Raw genomic sequence first — 21,156 nt, 5'->3', positions numbered from 1 at the left:
TCTCAGACACACACAGACTCACACACTCTCAGACACACACAGACTCACACACTCTCAGACACACACACACCCTCACACACTCTCAGACACACACAGACTCACACACTCTCAGACAACACACAGACTCACACACTCTCAGACACACACAACCTCACACTCTCAGACACACACAGACTCACACACTCTCAGACACACACAGACTCACACACTCTCAGACACACACAGACTCACACACTCTCAGACACACACAGACTCACACACTCTCAGACACACACAGACTCACACACTCTCAGACACACACAGACTCACACACTCTCAGACACACACAGACTCACACACTCTCAGACACACACAGACCTCACACACTCTCAGACACACACAGACTCACACACTCTCAGACACACACAGACTCACACACTCTCAGACACACACAGACTCACACACTCTCAGACACACACAGACTCACACACTCTCAGACACACACAGACTCACACACTCTCAGACACACACAGACTCACACACTCTCAGACACACACAGACTCACACACTCTCAGACACACACAGACTCACACACTCTCAGACACACACAGACTCACACACTCTCAGACACACACAGACCTCACACACTCTCAGACACACACAGACTCACACACTCTCAGACACACACAGACTCACACACTCTCAGACACACACAGACTCACACACTCTCAGACACACACAGACTCACACACTCTCAGACACACACAGACTCACACACTCTCAGACACACACAGACTCACACACTCTCAGACACACACAGACTCACACACTCTCAGACACACACAGACTCACACACTCTCAGACACACACAGACTCACACACTCTCAGACACACACAGACTCACACACTCTCAGACACACACAGACTCACACACTCTCAGACACACACAGACTCACACACTCTCAGACACACACAGACTCACACACTCTCAGACACACACAGACTCACACACTCTCAGACACACACAGACTCACACACTCTCAGACACACACAGACTCACACACTCTCAGACACACACAGACTCACACACTCTCAGACACACACAGACTCACACACTCTCAGACACACACAGACTCACACACTCTCAGACACACACAGACTCACACACTCTCAGACACACACAGACTCACACACTCTCAGACACACACAGACTCACACACTCTCAGACACACACAGACTCACACACTCTCAGACACACACAGACTCACACACTCTCAGACACACACAGACTCACACACTCTCAGACACACACAGACTCACACACTCTCAGACACACACAGACTCACACACTCTCAGACACACACAGACTCACACACTCTCAGACACACACAGACTCACACACTCTCAGACACACACACAGACTCACACACTCTCAGACACACACAGACTCACACACTCTCAGACACACACAGACTCACACACTCTCAGACACACACAGACTCACACACTCTCAGACACACACAGACTCACACACTCTCAGACACACACAGACTCACACACTCTCAGACACACACAGACTCACACACTCTCAGACACACACAGACTCACACACTCTCAGACACACACAGACTCACACACTCTCAGACACACACAGACTCACACACTCTCAGACACACACAGACTCACACACTCTCAGACACACACAGACTCACACACTCTCAGACACACACAGACTCACACACTCTCAGACACACACAGACTCACACACTCTCAGACACACACAGACTCACACACTCTCAGACACACACAGACTCACACACTCTCAGACACACACAGACTCACACACTCTCAGACACACACAGACTCACACACTCTCAGACACACACAGACTCACACACTCTCAGACACACACAGACTCACACACTCTCAGACACACACAGACTCACACACTCTCAGACACACACAGACTCACACACTCTCAGACACACACAGACTCACACACTCTCAGACACACACAGACTCACACACTCTCAGACACACACAGACTCACACACTCTCAGACACACACAGACTCACACACTCTCAGACACACACAGACTCACACTCTCAGACACACACAGACTCACACACTCTCAGACACACACAGACTCACACACTCTCAGACACACACAGACTCACACACTCTCAGACACACACAGACTCACACACTCTCAGACACACACAGACTCACACACTCTCAGACACACACAGACTCACACACTCTCAGACACACACAGACTCACACACTCTCAGACACACACAGACTCACACACTCTCAGACACACACAGACTCACACACTCTCAGACACACACAGACTCACACACTCTCAGACACACACAGACTCACACACTCTCAGACACACACAGCACCCTCACACTCTCAGACACACACAGACTCACACACTCTCAGACACACACAGACTCACACACTCTCAGACACACACAGACTCACACACTCTCAGACACACACAGACTCACACACTCTCAGACACACACAGACTCACACACTCTCAGACACACACAGACTCACACACTCTCAGACACACACAGACTCACACACTCTCAGACACACACAGACTCACACACTCTCAGACACACACAGACTCACACACTCTCAGACACACACAGACTCACACACTCTCAGACACACACAGACTCACACACTCTCAGACACACACAGACTCACACACTCTCAGACACACACAGACTCACACACTCTCAGACACACACAGACTCACACACTCTCAGACACACACAGACTCACACACTCTCAGACACACACAGACTCACACACTCTCAGACACACACAGACTCACACACTCTCAGACACACACAGACTCACACACTCTCAGACACACACAGACTCACACACTCTCAGACACACACAGACTCACACACTCTCAGACACACACAGACTCACACACTCTCAGACACACACAGACTCACACACTCTCAGACACACACAGACTCACACACTCTCAGACACACACAGACTCACACACTCTCAGACACACACAGACTCACACACTCTCAGACACACACAGACTCACACACTCTCAGACACACACACGACCTCACACACTCTCAGACACACACAGACTCACACACTCTCAGACACACACAGACTCACACACTCTCAGACACACACAGACTCACACACTCTCAGACACACACAGACTCACACACTCTCAGACACACACAGACTCACACACTCTCAGACACACACAGACTCACACTCTCAGACACACACAGCACCTCACAACTCACACTCTCAGACACACACAGACTCACACACTCTCAGACACACACAGACTCACACACTCTCAGACACACACAGACTCACACACTCTCAGACACACACAGACCCTCACACTCTCAGACACACACAGACTCACACACTCTCAGACACACACAGACTCACACACTCTCAGACACACACAGACTCACACACTCTCAGACACACACAGACCTCACACACTCTCAGACACACACACACTCACACACTCTCAGACACACACAGACTCACACACTCTCAGACACACACAGACTCACACACTCTCAGACACACACAGACTCACACACTCTCAGACACACACACACCCTCACACTCTCAGACACACACAGACTCACACACTCTCAGACACACACAGACTCACACACTCTCAGACACACACAGACTCACACACTCTCAGACACACACAGACTCACACACTCTCAGACACACACAGACTCACACACTCTCAGACACACACAGACTCACACACTCTCAGACACACACAGACTCACACACTCTCAGACACACACAGACTCACACACTCTCAGACACACACAGACTCACACACTCTCAGACACACACAGACTCACACACTCTCAGACACACACAGACTCACACACTCTCAGACACACACAGACCTCACACTCTCAGACACACACAGACTCACACACTCTCAGACACACACAGACTCACACACTCTCAGACACACACAGACTCACACACTCTCAGACACACACAGACTCACACACTCTCAGACACACACAGACTCACACACTCTCAGACACACACAGACTCACACACTCTCAGACACACACAGACTCACACACTCTCAGACACACACAGACTCACACACTCTCAGACACACACACACCTCACACACTCTCAGACACACACAGACTCACACACTCTCAGACACACACAGACTCACACACTCTCAGACACACACAGACCTCACACTCTCAGACACACACAGACTCACACACTCTCAGACACACACAGACTCACACACTCTCAGACACACACAGACTCACACACTCTCAGACACACACAGACTCACACACTCTCAGACACACACAGACTCACACACTCTCAGACACACACAGACTCACACACTCTCAGACACACACAGACTCACACACTCTCAGACACACACACACCCTCACACTCTCAGACACACACAGACTCACACACTCTCAGACACACACAGACTCACACACTCTCAGACACACACAGACTCACACACTCTCAGACACACACAGACTCACACACTCTCAGACACACACAGACTCACACACTCTCAGACACACACAGACTCACACACTCTCAGACACACACAGACTCACACACTCTCAGACACACACAGACTCACACACTCTCAGACACACACAGACTCACACACTCTCAGACACACACAGACCCTCACACTCTCAGACACACACAGACTCACACACTCTCAGACACACACAGACTCACACACTCTCAGACACACACAGACTCACACACTCTCAGACACACACAGACTCACACACTCTCAGACACACACAGACTCACACACTCTCAGACACACACAGACTCACACACTCTCAGACACACACAGACTCACACACTCTCAGACACACACAGACTCACACACTCTCAGACACACACAGACTCACACACTCTCAGACACACACAGACTCACACACTCTCAGACACACACAGACTCACACACTCTCAGACACACACAGACTCACACACTCTCAGACACACACAGACTCACACACTCTCAGACACACACAGACTCACACACTCTCAGACACACACAGACTCACACACTCTCAGACACACACAGACTCACACACTCTCAGACACACACAGACTCACACACTCTCAGACACACACAGACTCACACACTCTCAGACACACACACACCCTCACACTCTCAGACACACACAGACTCACACACTCTCAGACACACACAGACTCACACACTCTCAGACACACACAGACTCACACACTCTCAGACACACACACGACCCTCACACACTCTCAGACACACACAGACTCACACACTCTCAGACACACACAGACTCACACACTCTCAGACACACACAGACTCACACACTCTCAGACACACACAGACTCACACACTCTCAGACACACACAGACTCACACACTCTCAGACACACACAGACTCACAACACACTCTCAGACACACACAGACTCACACACTCTCAGACACACACACGACCCTCACACTCTCAGACACACACAGACTCACACACTCTCAGACACACACAGACTCACACACTCTCAGACACACACAGACTCACACACTCTCAGACACACACACACCCTCACACTCTCAGACACACACAGACTCACACACTCTCAGACACACACAGACTCACACACTCTCAGACACACACAGACTCACACACTCTCAGACACACACAGACTCACACACTCTCAGACACACACAGACTCACACACTCTCAGACACACACAGACTCACACTCTCAGACTCACACACACCCTCACACTCTCAGACACACACAGACTCACACACTCTCAGACACACACAGACTCACACACTCTCAGACACACACAGACTCACACACTCTCAGACTCACACACACCCTCACACTCTCAGACACACACAGACTCACACACTCTCAGACACACACAGACTCACACACTCTCAGACACACACAGACTCACACACTCTCAGACACACACACACCCTCACACTCTCAGACACACTCACCCTCACACTCTCAGACACACACAGACTCACACACTCTCAGACACACACAGACTCACACACTCTCAGACACACACAGACTCACACACTCTCAGACTCACACACACCCTCACACTCTCAGACACACACAGACTCACACACTCTCAGACACACACAGACTCACACACTCTCAGACACACACAGACTCACACACTCTCAGACACACACAGACTCACACACTCTCAGACACACACAGACTCACACACTCTCAGACACACACAGACTCACACACTCTCAGACACACACAGACTCACACACTCTCAGACACACACAGACTCACACACTCTCAGACACACACAGACTCACACACTCTCAGACACACACAGACTCACACACTCTCAGACTCACACACACCCTCGCACTCTCAGACACACACAGACTCACACACTCTCAGACACACACAGACTCACACACTCTCAGACACACACAGACTCCCACACTCTCAGACTCACACACACCCTCACACTCTCAGACACACACAGACTCACACACTCTCAGACACACACAGACTCACACACTCTCAGACTCACACACACCCTCACACTCTCAGACACACACAGACTCACACACTCTCAGACACACACAGACTCACACACTCTCAGACTCACACACACCCTCACACTCTCAGACACACACAGACTCACACACTCTCAGACACACACAGACTCACACACTCTCAGACTCACACACACCCTCACACTCTCAGACACACACAGACTCACACACTCTCAGACACACACAGACTCACACACTCTCAGACTCACACACACCCTCACACTCTCAGACACACACAGACTCACACACTCTCAGACACACACAGACTCACACACTCTCAGACTCACACACACCCTCACACTCTCAGACACACACAGACTCACACACTCTCAGACACACACAGACTCACACACTCTCAGACTCACACACACCCTCACACTCTCAGACTCACACACACCCTCACACTCTCAGACACACACAGACTCACACACTCTCAGACTCACACACACCCTCACACTCTCAGACACACACAGACTCACACACTCTCAGACTCACACACACCCTCACTCTCAGACTCACACACACCCTCACACTCTCAGACACACACAGACTCACACACTCTCAGACTCACACACACTCACACACTCTCAGACTCACACACACCCTCACACTCTCAGACTCACACACCCTCACACTCTCAGACACACACAGACTCACACACTCTCAGACTCACACACACTCACACTCTCAGACTCACACACACTCTCACACTCTCAGACTCAGACACTCACACTCTCAGACTCACAGACACTTACACTCTCAGACTCACACACACTTACACTCTCAGACTCACACACACACTTACCCTCACACTCTCAGACTCACACACACTTACACTCTCAGACTCACACACACTCTCAGACTCACACACACTCACACACTCTCAGACTCACACACACTTACACTCTCAGACTCACACACACACTTACCCTCACACTCTCAGACTCACACACACTCACTCTCACACTCTCAGACTCACACACACTCTCAGACTCCCACACATACACTCACTCTCAGACTCACACACACACTCACTCTCACACTCTCAGACTCACACACACACTCACTCTCACACTCTCAGACTCACACACACACTCTCACACTCTCAGACTCACACACACCCTCACACTCTCAGACACACACAGACTCACACACTCTCAGACTCACACACACTCACACTCTCAGACTCACACACACTCTCACACTCTCAGACTCACACACTCACACTCCCAGACTCACACACACTTACACTCTCAGACTCACACACACTTACACTCTCAGACTCACACACACACTTACCCTCACACTCTCAGACTCACACACACTTACACTCTCAGACTCACACACACTCTCAGACTCACACACACACACACTCTCAGACTCACACACACTTACACTCTCAGACTCACACACACACTTACCCTCACACTCTCAGACTCACACACACTCACTCTCACACTCTCAGACTCACACACACTCTCAGACTCCCACACATACACTCACTCTCAGACTCACACACACACTCACTCTCACACTCTCAGACTCACACACACACTCACTCTCACACTCTCAGACTCACACACACACTCTCACACTCTCAGACTCACACACACCCTCACACTCTCAGACACACACAGACTCACACACTCTCAGACTCACACACACTCACACTCTCAGACTCACACACACTCTCACACTCTCAGACTCACACACTCACACTCTCAGACTCACACACACTTACACTCTCAGACTCACACACACTTACACTCTCAGACTCACACACACTTACACTCTCAGACTCACACACACACTTACCCTCACACTCTCAGACTCACACACACTCTCAGACTCCCACACATACACTCACTCTCAGACTCACACACACTCACTCTCACACTCTCAGACTCACACACACTCACTCTCACACTCTCAGACTCACACACACTCTCAGACTCCCACACACACACTCACTCTCACACTCTCAGACTCACACACACTCTCAGACTCCCACAGATACACTCACTTTCACACTCTCAGACTCACACACACTCAGCGCGGCGTTCAGGGGGGGGGGGGGCAGATGGATGATTGGGCATATTTACCCCCCCACCCTCCCCGACATCCTCAACCAATCGTGGCCCTGCTATAATATAGACTGTACAAATTGTCATTAAGCTGGGTGAGTGTACTGGCAGTCTATAATGCAGACTGTAGCCTGGTTATTAACTTGGGTGAGTGTACTGGCAGTCTATAATGTAGACTAGCCTGGTTATTAAGTAAAGTGAGTGTACTGACAGTCAGTAATGTAGACTGTACAAATTGTCATTAATCTGGGTGAGTGTACTGGCAGTCTATAATGCAGACTTTAGCCTGGTTATTAACCTGGGTGAGTGTACTGGCAGTCTATAATGTAGACTGTAGCCTGGTTATTAAGTAAAGTGAGTGTACTGGCAGTCAGTAATGTAGACTGTACAAATTGTTGTTAAACTGGGTGATTGTACTGGCAGTCTATAATGCAGACTGTTGCCTGGTTATTAACCTGGGTGAGTGTACTGGCAGTCTATAATGTAGACTAGCCTGGTTATTAAGTAAAGTGAGTGTACTGGCAGTCAGTAATGTAGACTGTACAAATTGTTGTTCAGCTGGGTGAGTATACTGGCAGTCTATAATGCAGACTGTAGCCTGGTTATTAAGTAAAGTAGCAGGTACCACCACAGTATGCACTGCTGTAATCATAGCAGGTACCACTACAGTCAGTATCCACTGCTAGTATCCACTGCTATAATCATAGCATGTACCACCACTGCTGTCGTGAAAGCAGGTTCCACCACAGTATGCACTGTTGAAATCATAGCAGGTACCACCACAGTATGCACTGCTGTAGTGAAAGTAGGTACCACCAAAGTCGGTATGCACTGCTGTAGTCATAGCAGGTGCCACCACAGTCAGTATGCACTACTGTGATCATAGTATGTACCACCACAGTCAGTATGCACTGCTGTACTCATAGCAGGTACCACCATAGCTGTTTCCCCTGCTGTAATCATAGCAGGTACCACCACAGTGAGTATGCACTGATGTAATCATAGCAGGTACCACCACAGTCGGTATGCACTGCTGTAATCATAGCAGGTACCACCACAGTCGGTATGCACTGCTGTAATCATAGCAGGTACCACCACAATATGTACTGCTGTAATCACAGCAGGTACCACCACAGCAGTATGCACTGCTGTAATAGCAGGTACCACCACAGCAATATGCACTGCTGTAGTCATAGCAGGAACCACCACAGTCCGTATGCACTGCTGTCGTGAAAGCAGGTACCAACACAGTATGTACTGCTGTCATCATAGCAGGTACCACCACCACAGAATGTACTGCTGTCATCATAGCAGGTACCACCACAGTATATACTGCTGTCATCATAGGAGGTACCACCACAGTCGGTATGTACTGCTGTCATCATAGCAGTAAATCTCAAACTTGCAAGCGAGAAGCAGACCGCGACATGATATTCATCGTATCAATGCGTGTGCAGTTTGTAAGGCCGCGGTGACACAGACTTATTTCATTGAAAGGTTATAATCCCTTGTTCATCGCAACGTCCTTTTTACTTTGATGTCTCAACAGCGTGAAGGAGATCACGTGACGTGAGGGTTCTGCCTTAGTCGTGAGGGTTGTGAGTTGACGCCGAGAAGGGGGGAGGAGGCACCTCGCCCCTCCCCCCCCCATGTGGAGTGACGTCACCCGCTAATTATTATTAATGGGGGGGAGGTGTCCATTTGAATGACGTCACCTGTTCATGATTATTAATGAAGGGGGCTAGTCGACGTGTAGTAGCGTCACGCACGTTACACACCGACATTCTTGGGGGTTTTTTGCCTTTTGTTTCATAATCTATTTTATTTATGCAACCCTTTTGCTGATTTCATAAAATGTTACATGAACAGGACAGGTGACATGTCATCATGTCAAGCAACCACAAACACACGAAAAGACCCAGCTTTACAATGTATGAGTAAAACTCAACTATCCATACAATATACATTGACGTAAAATGTAAAAAATAAACTTTAATATCTTGGAAACTCTGCTTATTGAAGAGTATATTGACTATATTGATTATATTGATGTATATATTTTAGTTTTTTATCGGTTCACTATATGGTAATCATTATATAGTGTAGCGTATACCTAGTTACTTAATGTTAATAGCTCAGCTTATTGGAGAGTATATTGAGTACATTGATTATATTGATGTAGTTTATATTTAGTTTTCTTCACATCGGTTTATTGTATGGTAGTAGGGTAGTTGCAGTTCTTTAGCGTCAATATGCTAAATACCTCTGTTGATATGGAAACTCCTTTGTCAAGGTGCTCTGCTACTCCCACCCAGCTTAAAATACTCTGCCAAGCTTAGCAGTGGTCATTGGAGTGCTTTCTTTCCGACAGCTCTGTTCTTCACCTGAGGACGGCTGCTTGTGTTGTGGCCAAAACGTCGTTTTTTTATTATGTTTGATTTTTATTATTTTATTATTTCCCTTCTACGTGACTTTACCGAAAGAACCAAGAATAGGTAGCTGAAGCAGACGATGTCTAAACAATTGTAGACCAGTGCAGATTTGAAGCTTTCGTGACTGCAGGAATCCATATTCTCTCGCCTGAAGACAGTCGTGACTTTACCGAAAGAACCAAAGAGTATGTAGACCAGTGTTATGATTATAACCAGAGGCCTCTGTGGAGGAGGAGGCTCATGAAGGAGGCTGCTGCTACCGGGTAGTTTGGAGGCAGTCGCCCTCCAGCAACAACAACGGAACGCAGACAACCAGGCGCAGAGTGGACCCCGTGTGGATGTTGTAGTGGGAAAGGGTGCAACCATCCTTCAGCTGTTTGCCGGCGTAGATCAGCTTCTGTTGTTCTGGAGGAATCCCCTCCTTGTCCTGGATCTTCAATTTGAGCTGCCCAATGGTGTGCCGAGGGTTCCAGTCCAGGGTGAGGGTCTTTCCCGCGTGCGTCTTCACATAGACGTTCGGACCACCGGCACGGCCACCAACGGCACGGCCACCACCGGCACGGCCACCATCATCACGTCGGTTGAGATCCAGGTGCAGAGTGGATCCCGTTCGGATGTTGTAGTAGGAGATGGTGTGAAACTCCTCCAGCTGTCTACCGGCGTAGATCAGCCTCTGCTGTTCCGGAGGAATCCCCTCCTTGTCCTGGATCATCGCTTTGAGCTTCTCAATGGTGTCCCAAGGATTTAATTTCAGGGTGAGGGTCTTCCCCGTAAGCGTTTTCACATAGACGTCCAGACTACCACAGTGCCTGGCAACCAGGCGCAGAGTGGATCCCTTCTGAATGTCGTAGTCGGTGAGGGTGCGACCATCCTCCAGCTGTGTGCCGGCGTAGATCAGCCTCTGCTGGTTTGGAGGAATCCCCTCCTTCTCCTGGATCTTCAATTTGAGCTGCGCAATGGTGTCCCTAGGATTCCAGTCCAGGGTGAAGGTCTTCCCCGTGAGCATCTTCACGAAGATTTCATCGCCGCCAGCACTGCCATCGCCATCACGCCGCTTGAGATCCAGACGCAGGATGGACCCAGAGTGGACGTCGTAGTGGGCGAGGGTGTGAACGTCTTGCAGCTGCGTGCCGGCGAACGTCAGCCTCTGCCAGTCTGGAGGAATCCGTTCCTTGGCTTCGATCTCCGCCTTGACCTCGCCAATGGTGTCCGAGGAGTTCCATCGCAGGGTGACGATCTTCCCTGCACGCGTCTTCACGTAGACGTTCGGACCACCGGCACGGCCACCATCGTCACGTCGGTTGAGATCCAGGTGCAGAGTGGACCCCGCCTGGATGTTGTAGTCGGTGAGGGTGCGCCCATCTTGCAGAAGTCTGCCAGCGAAGGTCAGACTCTGCTGGTCTGGAGGAATCCCCTCCTTCTCCTGGATCGTCGCCTTCAGGTTCTCCGTGGTGTCCGTGGGCTCCACTTCAAGGGCGATGGTCTTCCCGCTCGCTGTCTTCAAGAAGATCTGCATCTTAGCTGACCAAGGCAGGGACACACAAAGACATCAACAAGTTAACACGACTCATCTCCAGCTGCAGAGCTGAACGTGAGAACAACGGGCAGGGCTGGAGAGGTGAAGTACGGTCTCAACGGTACAGTACAGAATCTTAGCCGGGGCAGCGCCGGATTTGAATATTTACCATTCCTCTCGTGAGATCTGTATTACCAGAGTCACGTGGGAGATCCCTGTCCTGTGGTTCAACAATAAAACATCTATGAAGTTTGGATCAGTCCAAGAACTCATCACAAAATATATTTAATCTGTGACATGGATGTGAGATGAGGTGTGTTGTATATATAGGCCTTTTTCCAAAATTCATGTTAAGAGTAATTCGGGCAATTATTTGTTTAATAGTAAATAAATAAAACCGACATTCAACCCCGCTACCCCTCACAAGCCACACCAAGCATCTGGAGGTCATATTCAAAAAACATTCAACAACAAACTTCGGGGCAAAGGAAGGTTCGCGACTATCTGGGAAATCTCCAGATTGACAAAGGGCAGATTGACCTTCCCAAACGTTCTGGACAGTTCACAAACAAATATGCAGAGTCATAAAAACACACGCACATAGCAGAAGCAAACGGACGTTATAACTCGCATTTTCTTTTACGGTAAAAGTTTGAAACTCAGCAAAAGAACAAATCAACGCTATAGACTGCAGTCTATATTAGTGGCTTAATTATTATTACTTATTTTATTTCACCCTTATTCAACTCATATATTATTTTGTATTGTATCTTTCCATCCATGTAACTTCATAAAGAGAACCAAGGAATGTGAGTTCTGGCAGTCAGGAGGGTGAGGACTTGGTTGTGTCTCCGGCCTCGGGATATCAAATTATAACTCAAAATAAACCACCGAACCCTGGAGACACAGACTTATAACAAATCTTGGCAAAACCCTCGGAATAATGATGGTGGTAACGAGGGGCATTACGAATATTGGTTAAACATGAACTAAATAATAACCACGAGATATTAGACCGGGGGTAACTCATAAAAGATACCAGGAATAGGTCCAAAACACACAAGACCAGATAATATGTATTCCATGGAATCAAAGCCTCCCCGGCCACCTTTGTCTTCCAACAATTTGACACAAACACATGGCAGCCATAAATACGTATGAAGGGTGTCTGGCCTCGAGATAACAAACACTACGAAGAAGGAGGGGGAATGCAAACAAGCATAAACTTGACGGAAAACAGCCCGTTCCGGGTTCACCACGGGAAGAGGGGGGAATCAGGCAGCTGCGGAGAGAGGATGGTGATAGGGCATCTGTGTTTTTTTGTTTTTCTTTCGCAAGAGACACGCAAAGAGGGGAGGAAATTTCACATTTTTAAGCACAGACACAGATCATTGACGGGAGTCTTGCGAGGGAACAGTCTGCGTTCAGTCTGGCAGAGGGGTATGGCACCGACATCAACCATATGGGTGTCGCCTCGCAGAGAGAAGGGACGATGTGTTGTTAAGAGCTGAGTTCGGCATGGGCTTACAGAGTATCGCTGAAAGTTTTATTCTACATTTATCCTGATGTGTTGAGTCGCTTGCAAAGTCAAGGATTGCGATAAGTTGTATTGTACTAAGCTTTCACAGTCATTTAAGAGGTGTGCGAGTACAATTACGAGTTTTGAGAGTGAATGCCAGCGGACAAGTGGCGAGCGTCGTGCCGACTCGTCGTCCAGCAGGGGAAAGAGCCTGACCAGCTGCCTGTGAGGAAGAGGAGAGCGCCAGCGAGAGCGCCGTGGGTTCGACCACACACATCACCAACACAGAAGACTCCAGCAGAAGAAGACTCCAGCAGCTACCGAAGATCACCACCAGTGACAGAAGGGCTCTGCATTCCACCAAGGATGGCGAGGCTCGCTGAGTAGTGATGTGCTACCCGGTGCGAGTTCAACGCTGACAGAAGAGTATCGCTTTAAAGTCATTCTACACTGAGTGTCAGCTCCCACGAGCCGCTGCAGTTCGAGTTGAGCTGACGAGCAACGTCCAGCAATCAACCTTGAGAAAGGGCAGAAAGCACCAAGCATCGACCAAGCTAGCATCACAGAGAACCAGCTCCATCGAGCAAGGGTGCCTGCCACCAGTGAACGAGCGCATCGTTCATCGCCAGAGAACCCGAGCACAGGTGTCAGCTTGCCAGCGGACGAGCGACAAGAGCGACCGAGCATCTTCAAGGACAAGCATCGTGCCGACGCAGCTCATCCAGCAGCAGAGAGAGCCGGCAGCTAACAGCAGACACGCCCCGAGCGAGAGGGGGAGGTCCAAAGCCGTTCGTATGACATGCCCACATTCACACGCCACCACGCATCGCCGGCGTCTGCTCGACGCAAAGAATTGACCAAGGGATCCAAACCACGCTCACATACATAAACATGCCCGGACTAACAATAAGGATCAAGGAGACAAATCCCCACACGCACCTGAAACACATATCCGTACTGATGATAATGTTGTAGCACAATTCACGACTCCGACTAAGACATAATCAGTAAATGTTAAAGCGAGGATAATTGTATTATCCCGATTGATAATACAACCCTAGACAACGAAGCCGAGCTTAATTTAGCATAATTACATCACACTTGTATAACTTCATACAATTCGATGTATTTTCCCAATTGATATTACGACCCTAGACAACGAGGTTAAGCCTAATTATCATAAAACATCAGTAATTGTATACATTCGCGCAGCAAAATGTGACCCTAATTAGCATAATTGATGCACATAACTACGTAAATTAGCATAATTTTCGAAAATGCTGATTTTTTCCCAATCTTCATATCGCTTTTATTATTTTTATTCATTTTCAAGACCCGACATATACAACAGGTGGGCAATGTGCCACTGGGTCTGAAAAGCAGTCGCTGCCGGAATCTACGATGCCACTTCACGTGAAACCCACACAGAGAGAATTCTGCAATGGCCAGCTGTGCCGGTAGAATGATAAAGGCTCAAGTCCAAGCCATGTTTATTTAAACTGCGTTGGGCTTCGTTAGAGGCTGCCACTATTTGAGAAAATAAAAATTCCCATCACGGTGCCTGGTCTGCCTGAGGTACAGAGACAGTGGAGATGCAGCGAGACAAACGGAGAAAGAGAGAGGTGGTCACCATGATGTTGTCTGGGGAGCAGGTGCAGAGTGGACCCCTTCTGAATATTGTAGTGGGAGAGGATGCGACCATCCTCCAGCTGTCGGCTGGCGTAGATCAGCCTCTGCTGTTCCGGAGGAATCCCTTCCTTCTCCTGGATCTTCAATTTGAGCTTCCCAATGGTGTCCCAAGGGTTCCAGTCCAGGGTGAGGGTCTTCCCCGTGAGCGTCTTCACGAAGATTTCATAGCGACTGCCGCCAGCACCGCCATCGCCATCACGCCGCTCGAGATCCAGGTGCAGTGTGGACCCCACATGGACGTTGAAGTGGGCGAGGGTGCGGACATCTTGCAGAAGTCTGCCAGCATAGATCAGCCTCTGCTGGTCCGGAGGAACCCCCTCCTTCTCCTGGATCTTCAATTTGAGCTGCCCAATGGTGTCCCAAGGGTTCCAGTCCAGGGTGAGGGTCTTCCCCGTGAGCATCTTCACGAAGATTTCATAACGACAGCCGCCAAAACCCCTGTCGCCATCACGCCACTCGAGATCCAGACACAGGGTGGACCCAGCGTGGATGTCGTAGTGGGCGAGGGTGTGAACGTCTTGCAGCTGCGTGCCGGCGAACGTCAGCCTCTGCCGGTCTCGAGGAACCCGTTCCTTGGCTTCGATCTCCGCCTTGACCTCGCCAATGGTGTCCGATGAGTTCCATCGTAGAGTGACGATCTTCCCCGCGCACGTCTTCACGTAGACGTTCAGACCACCGGCACAGCCACCACCGTCACGTGGCTTGAGATGCAGATGCAGAGTGGACCCTGTGTGGATGTTGTAGTCGGTGAGGGTGCGACCATCCTCCAGCTGTCTGCTGGCGAAGGTCAGACTCTGCTGGTTCAGAGGAATCCCTTCCTTCTCCTGGATCATCATCTCCAGGTTCTCCGTGGTGTCCGTGGGCTCCACTTCAAGGGTGATGGTCTTTCCGCTCGCTGTCCTCACGAAGATCTGCATCTTAGCTGAACAAGAAAGGGGCACACAAAGACATCAACAAGTTCACACGACTCATCTCCAGCTGTAGAGCTGAACGTGAGAACAACGGGCAGGGCTGGAGAAGTGAAGTACGGTCTCAGTGGTGTGGTACAGGATCTTAGCCGGGGCAGCGCCGGTTTAGAATGTTTACCATTCATCTCGTGAAATCTGCATTTCCAGAGTCACGTGGTAGATACCTGTCCTCTGGTTCAACAATAAAACATCTATGACATTTGGATCAGTCCAATGACTCATCACAAAATAACTTGAATGTGTGCCATGGATATAAGATGGGGTGGGCAATGTGCCACTGGGTCTGAAAGTCAGTCGCTGCCCGAATCCACGATGCCACTTCGTGTGAAACCCACACAGAGAGAATTCTGGATTAGCCAGCTGTGCCGGTAGAATGATAAAGGCTCAAGTCCTAACCATGTTTATTTAAACTGCGGTGGGCTTAAATACAGGCTGCCACTATTTGAGAAAATAAACATTCCCATCACAGTGCCTCGTCTGTCTGAGATACAGAGACAGTGGAGATGCAGCGAGACAAACAGAGAGAGAGAGAAAGAGATGGTCACCGTGATGTCGTTTGAGAACCAGGTGCAGAGTGGACCCCGGCAGCACGTTGTAGTGCGAGACGGTGCGAACATCCTTCAGCTCTCTGCTGGCATAGATCAGCCTTTGCTGTTCCGGAGGAATCCCCTCCTTGTCCTGGATCATCGCTTTGAGCTTCTCAATGGTGTCCCAAGGATTTAATTTCAGAGTGAGGGTCTTCCCCGTGAGCGTCTTCACGTAGACGTTCAGACCACCATAGTGCCTGACAGTCAGGTGCAGAGTGGACCCCTTCTGAATGTTGTAGTCGGTGAGGGTGCGACCATCTTCCAGCCGTCTGCATGCGAAGGTCAGACTCTGCTGGTTGGTAGGAATCCTTTCCTTCTCCTGGATCATCGTCTTCAGGTTCTCCGTGGTGTCCGTGGGCTCCACTTCAAGGGCGATGGTCTTCCCGCTCGCTGTCCTCACGAAGATCTGCATCTTAGCTGAACAAGAAAGAGGCACACAGAGATATCAACAAGTTCACACAACTCATCTCCAGCTGTAGAGCTGAACGTGAGAACAACGGGCAGGGCTGGAGAGGTGAAGTACGGTCTCAGTGGTGTGGTACAGGATCTTAGCCGGGGCAGCGCCGGTTTAGAATATTTACCATTCCTCTCATTAGATCTGCATTTCCAGAGTCACGTGGGAGATACCTGTCCTCTGGTTCAACAGTAAAACATCTATGACGTTTGAATCAGTCCAAGTACTCACCACAAAATAACTTTAATCTGTGCCATGGATGTGAGATGGGGTGGGCAATGTGCCACTGGGTCTGAAAGGCAGTCGCTGATGGAATCTACGATGCCACTTCGCGTGAAACCCACACAGAGAGAATTCTGCAATGGCCAGCTGTGCCGGTAGAATGATAAAGGCTCAAGTCCAAGCCATGTTTATGTAAACTGCGTTGGGCTTCGTTAGAGGCTGCCACTATTTGAGAAAAGAAACATTCCCATCACGGTGCCGCGTCTGTCTGAGATGCAGAGACAGTGGAGATGCAGTGAGACAAACGGAGAAAGAGAGAGAGATGGTCACCGTGATGTCGTCTGAGAACCAGGTGCAGAGTGGACCCCGGCAGCACGTTGTAGTGGGAGACGGTGCAAACATCCTTCAGCTGTCTGCTGGCGTAGATCAGCCTTTGCTGTTCCGGAGGAATCCCCTCCTTGTCTTGCATCATCGCTTTGAGCTTCTCAATGGTGTCCCAAGGATTTAATTTCAGAGTGAGGGTCTTCCCCGTGAGCGTCTTCACGTAGACGTTCAGACCATCATAGTGCCTGACAGTCAGGTGCAGAGTGGACCCCTTCTGAATGTTGTAGTCGGTGAGGGTGCGACCATCTTCCAGCCATCTGCATGCGAAGGTCAGACTCTGCTGGTTGGTAGGAATCCTTTCCTTCTCCTGGATCATCGTCTTCAGGTTCTCCGTGGTGTCCGTGGGCTCCACTTCAAGGGCGATGGTCTTCCCGCTCGCTGTCCTCACGAAGATCTGCATCTTAGCTGAACAAGAAAGAGGCACACAGAGATATCAACAAGTTCACACAACTCATCTCCAGCTGTAGAGCTGAACGTGAGAACAACGGGCAGGGCTGGAGAGGTGAAGTACGGTCTCAGTGGTGTGGTACAGGATCTTAGCCGGGGCAGCGCCGGTTTAGAATATTTACCATTCCTCTCATGAGATCTGCATTTCCAGAGTCACGTGGGAGATCCCTGTCCTCTGGTTCAACAATAAAACATCTATGACGTTTGAATCAGTCCAAGTACTCACCACAAAATAACTTTAATCTGTGCCATGGATGTGAGATGGGGTGGGCAATGTGCCACTGGGTCTGAAAGGCAGTCGCTGATGGAATCTACGATGCCACTTCGCGTGAAACCCACACAGAGAGAATTCTGCACTGGCCAGCTGTGTCGGTATAATGATAAAGGCTCAAGTCCAAGCCATGTTTATTTAAACTGCGTTGGGCTTCGTTAGAGGCTACCACTATTTGAGAAAAGAAACATTCCCATCACGGTGCCGCGTCTGTCTGAGATGCAGAGACAGTGGAGACACAGTGAGACAAATGGAGAAAGAGAGAGAGATGGTCACCGTGATGTCGTCTGAGAACCAGGTGCAGAGTGGACCCCGGCAGCACGTTGTAGTGGGAGACGGTGCGACCATCCTCCATCTGTCGGCCGGCGTAGATCAGCCTCTGCTGTTCTGGAGGAACCCCTTCCTTGTCCTGGATCTTCAATTTGAGCTGCCCAATGGTGTCCCTAGGGTTCCAGTCCAGAATGAGGGTCTTCCCCCTGAGCATCTTCACGAAGATTTTATCGCGACCGCCACCAGCACCTCCATCGCCACAACGTGGCTCGAGATCCAGGTGCAGAGTGGACCCTGCATGGACGTCGTAATGGGCGATGGTGCGGCCATCTTGTAGAAGTCTGCCAGCGAAGGTCAGACTCTGCTGGTTTGGAGGAATCCCTTCCTTGTCCTGGATCATCGCTTTGAGCTTCTCAATGGTGTCCCAAGGATTTAATTTCAGAGTGAGGGTCTTCCCCGTGAGCGTCTTCACGTAGACGTTCAGACCACCATAGTGCCTGACAGTCAGGTGCAGAGTGGACCCCTTCTGAATGTTGTAGTCGGTGAGGGTGCGACCATCTTCCAGCCGTCTGCATGCGAAGGTCAGACTCTGCTGGTTGGTAGGAATCCTTTCCTTCTCCTGGATCATCGTCTTCAGGTTCTCCGTGGTGTCCGTGGGCTCCACTTCAAGGGCGATGGTCTTCCCGCTCGCTGTCCTCACGAAGATCTGCATCTTAGCTGAACAAGAAAGAGGCACACAGAGATATCAACAAGTTCACACAACTCATCTCCAGCTGTAGAGCTGAACGTGAGAACAACGGGCAGGGCTGGAGAGGTGAAGTACGGTCTCAGTGGTGTGGTACAGGATCTTAGCCGGGGCAGCGCCGGTTTAGAATATTTACCATTCCTCTCGCGAGATCTGCATTTCCAGAGTCACGTGGGAGATACAGTACCTGTCCTCTGGTTCAACACTAAAACATCCTTGACGTTTGGATCAGTCCAATGACTCATCACAAAATAACTTGAATCTGTGCCATGGATGTGAGATGGGGTGGGCAATGTGCCACTGGGTCTGAAAGTCAGTCGCTGCTGGAATCTATGATGCCACTTCACATGAAACCCACAGAGAGAATTCTGGACTGGCCAGCTGTGCCGGTAGAATGATAAAGGCTCGAGTCCAAACCATGTTTATTTAAACTGCGGTGGGCTTCATTAGAGGCTGCCACTATTGGACAAAATATACATTCCCATCACGGTTCCTCGTCTGTCTGAGATACAGAGACAGTGGAGATGCAGCGAGACAAATTGAGAGAGAGAGATGGTCACCGTCATGTCGTCTGACAACCAGGTGCAGAGTGGTTCCCGGCAGCACGTTGTAGTCGGAGATGGTGCGACCATCCTCCATCTGTCGGCCGGCGTAGATCAGCCTCTGCTGTTCTGAAGGAACCCCTTCCTTGTCCTGGATCTTCAATTTGAGCTGCCCAATGGTGTCCCTAGGGTTCCAGTCCAGAATGAGGGTCTTCCCCCTGAGCATCTTCACGAAGATTTTATCACGACCGCCACCAGCACCGCCGTCGCCACAACGTGGCTCGAGATCCAGGTGCAGAGTGGACCCTGCATGGACGTCGTAATGGGCGATGGTGCGGCCATCTTGTAGAAGTCTGCCAGCGAAGGTCAGACTCTGCTGGTTTGGAGGAATCCCCTC

The 21,156-nt window shown here is 49.8% G+C and overlaps 1 protein-coding gene across 1 annotated transcript; it reads right to left on the bottom strand.

The window, feature by feature from the left end:
• Window positions 1-11,223: 11,223 nt before the first annotated feature.
• LOC144954315 (polyubiquitin-C-like) lies at window positions 11,224-16,786 on the bottom strand (the record flags this gene model as incomplete). Its single annotated transcript, XM_078884837.1, has 4 exons — window positions 15,820-16,786; window positions 14,996-15,006; window positions 11,456-12,661; window positions 11,224-11,260 (listed from the first exon to the last, which is right to left on the bottom strand). Coding segments are annotated over exons 1-4 (2,221 nt in total), but the record flags the coding sequence as incomplete, so codon positions are not given.
• Between the last annotated feature and the right edge of the window lie 4,370 nt (window positions 16,787-21,156).

Source organism: Lampetra fluviatilis, unplaced genomic scaffold (genome assembly GCF_964198595.1).
Source record: "Lampetra fluviatilis unplaced genomic scaffold, kcLamFluv1.1 SCAFFOLD_148, whole genome shotgun sequence".
Lineage (NCBI taxonomy): Eukaryota > Metazoa > Chordata > Hyperoartia > Petromyzontiformes > Petromyzontidae > Lampetra > Lampetra fluviatilis.
The sequence above is the reverse complement of the archived record's forward strand: the minus strand, read 5'-3'. Positions and strand labels throughout refer to the sequence as shown.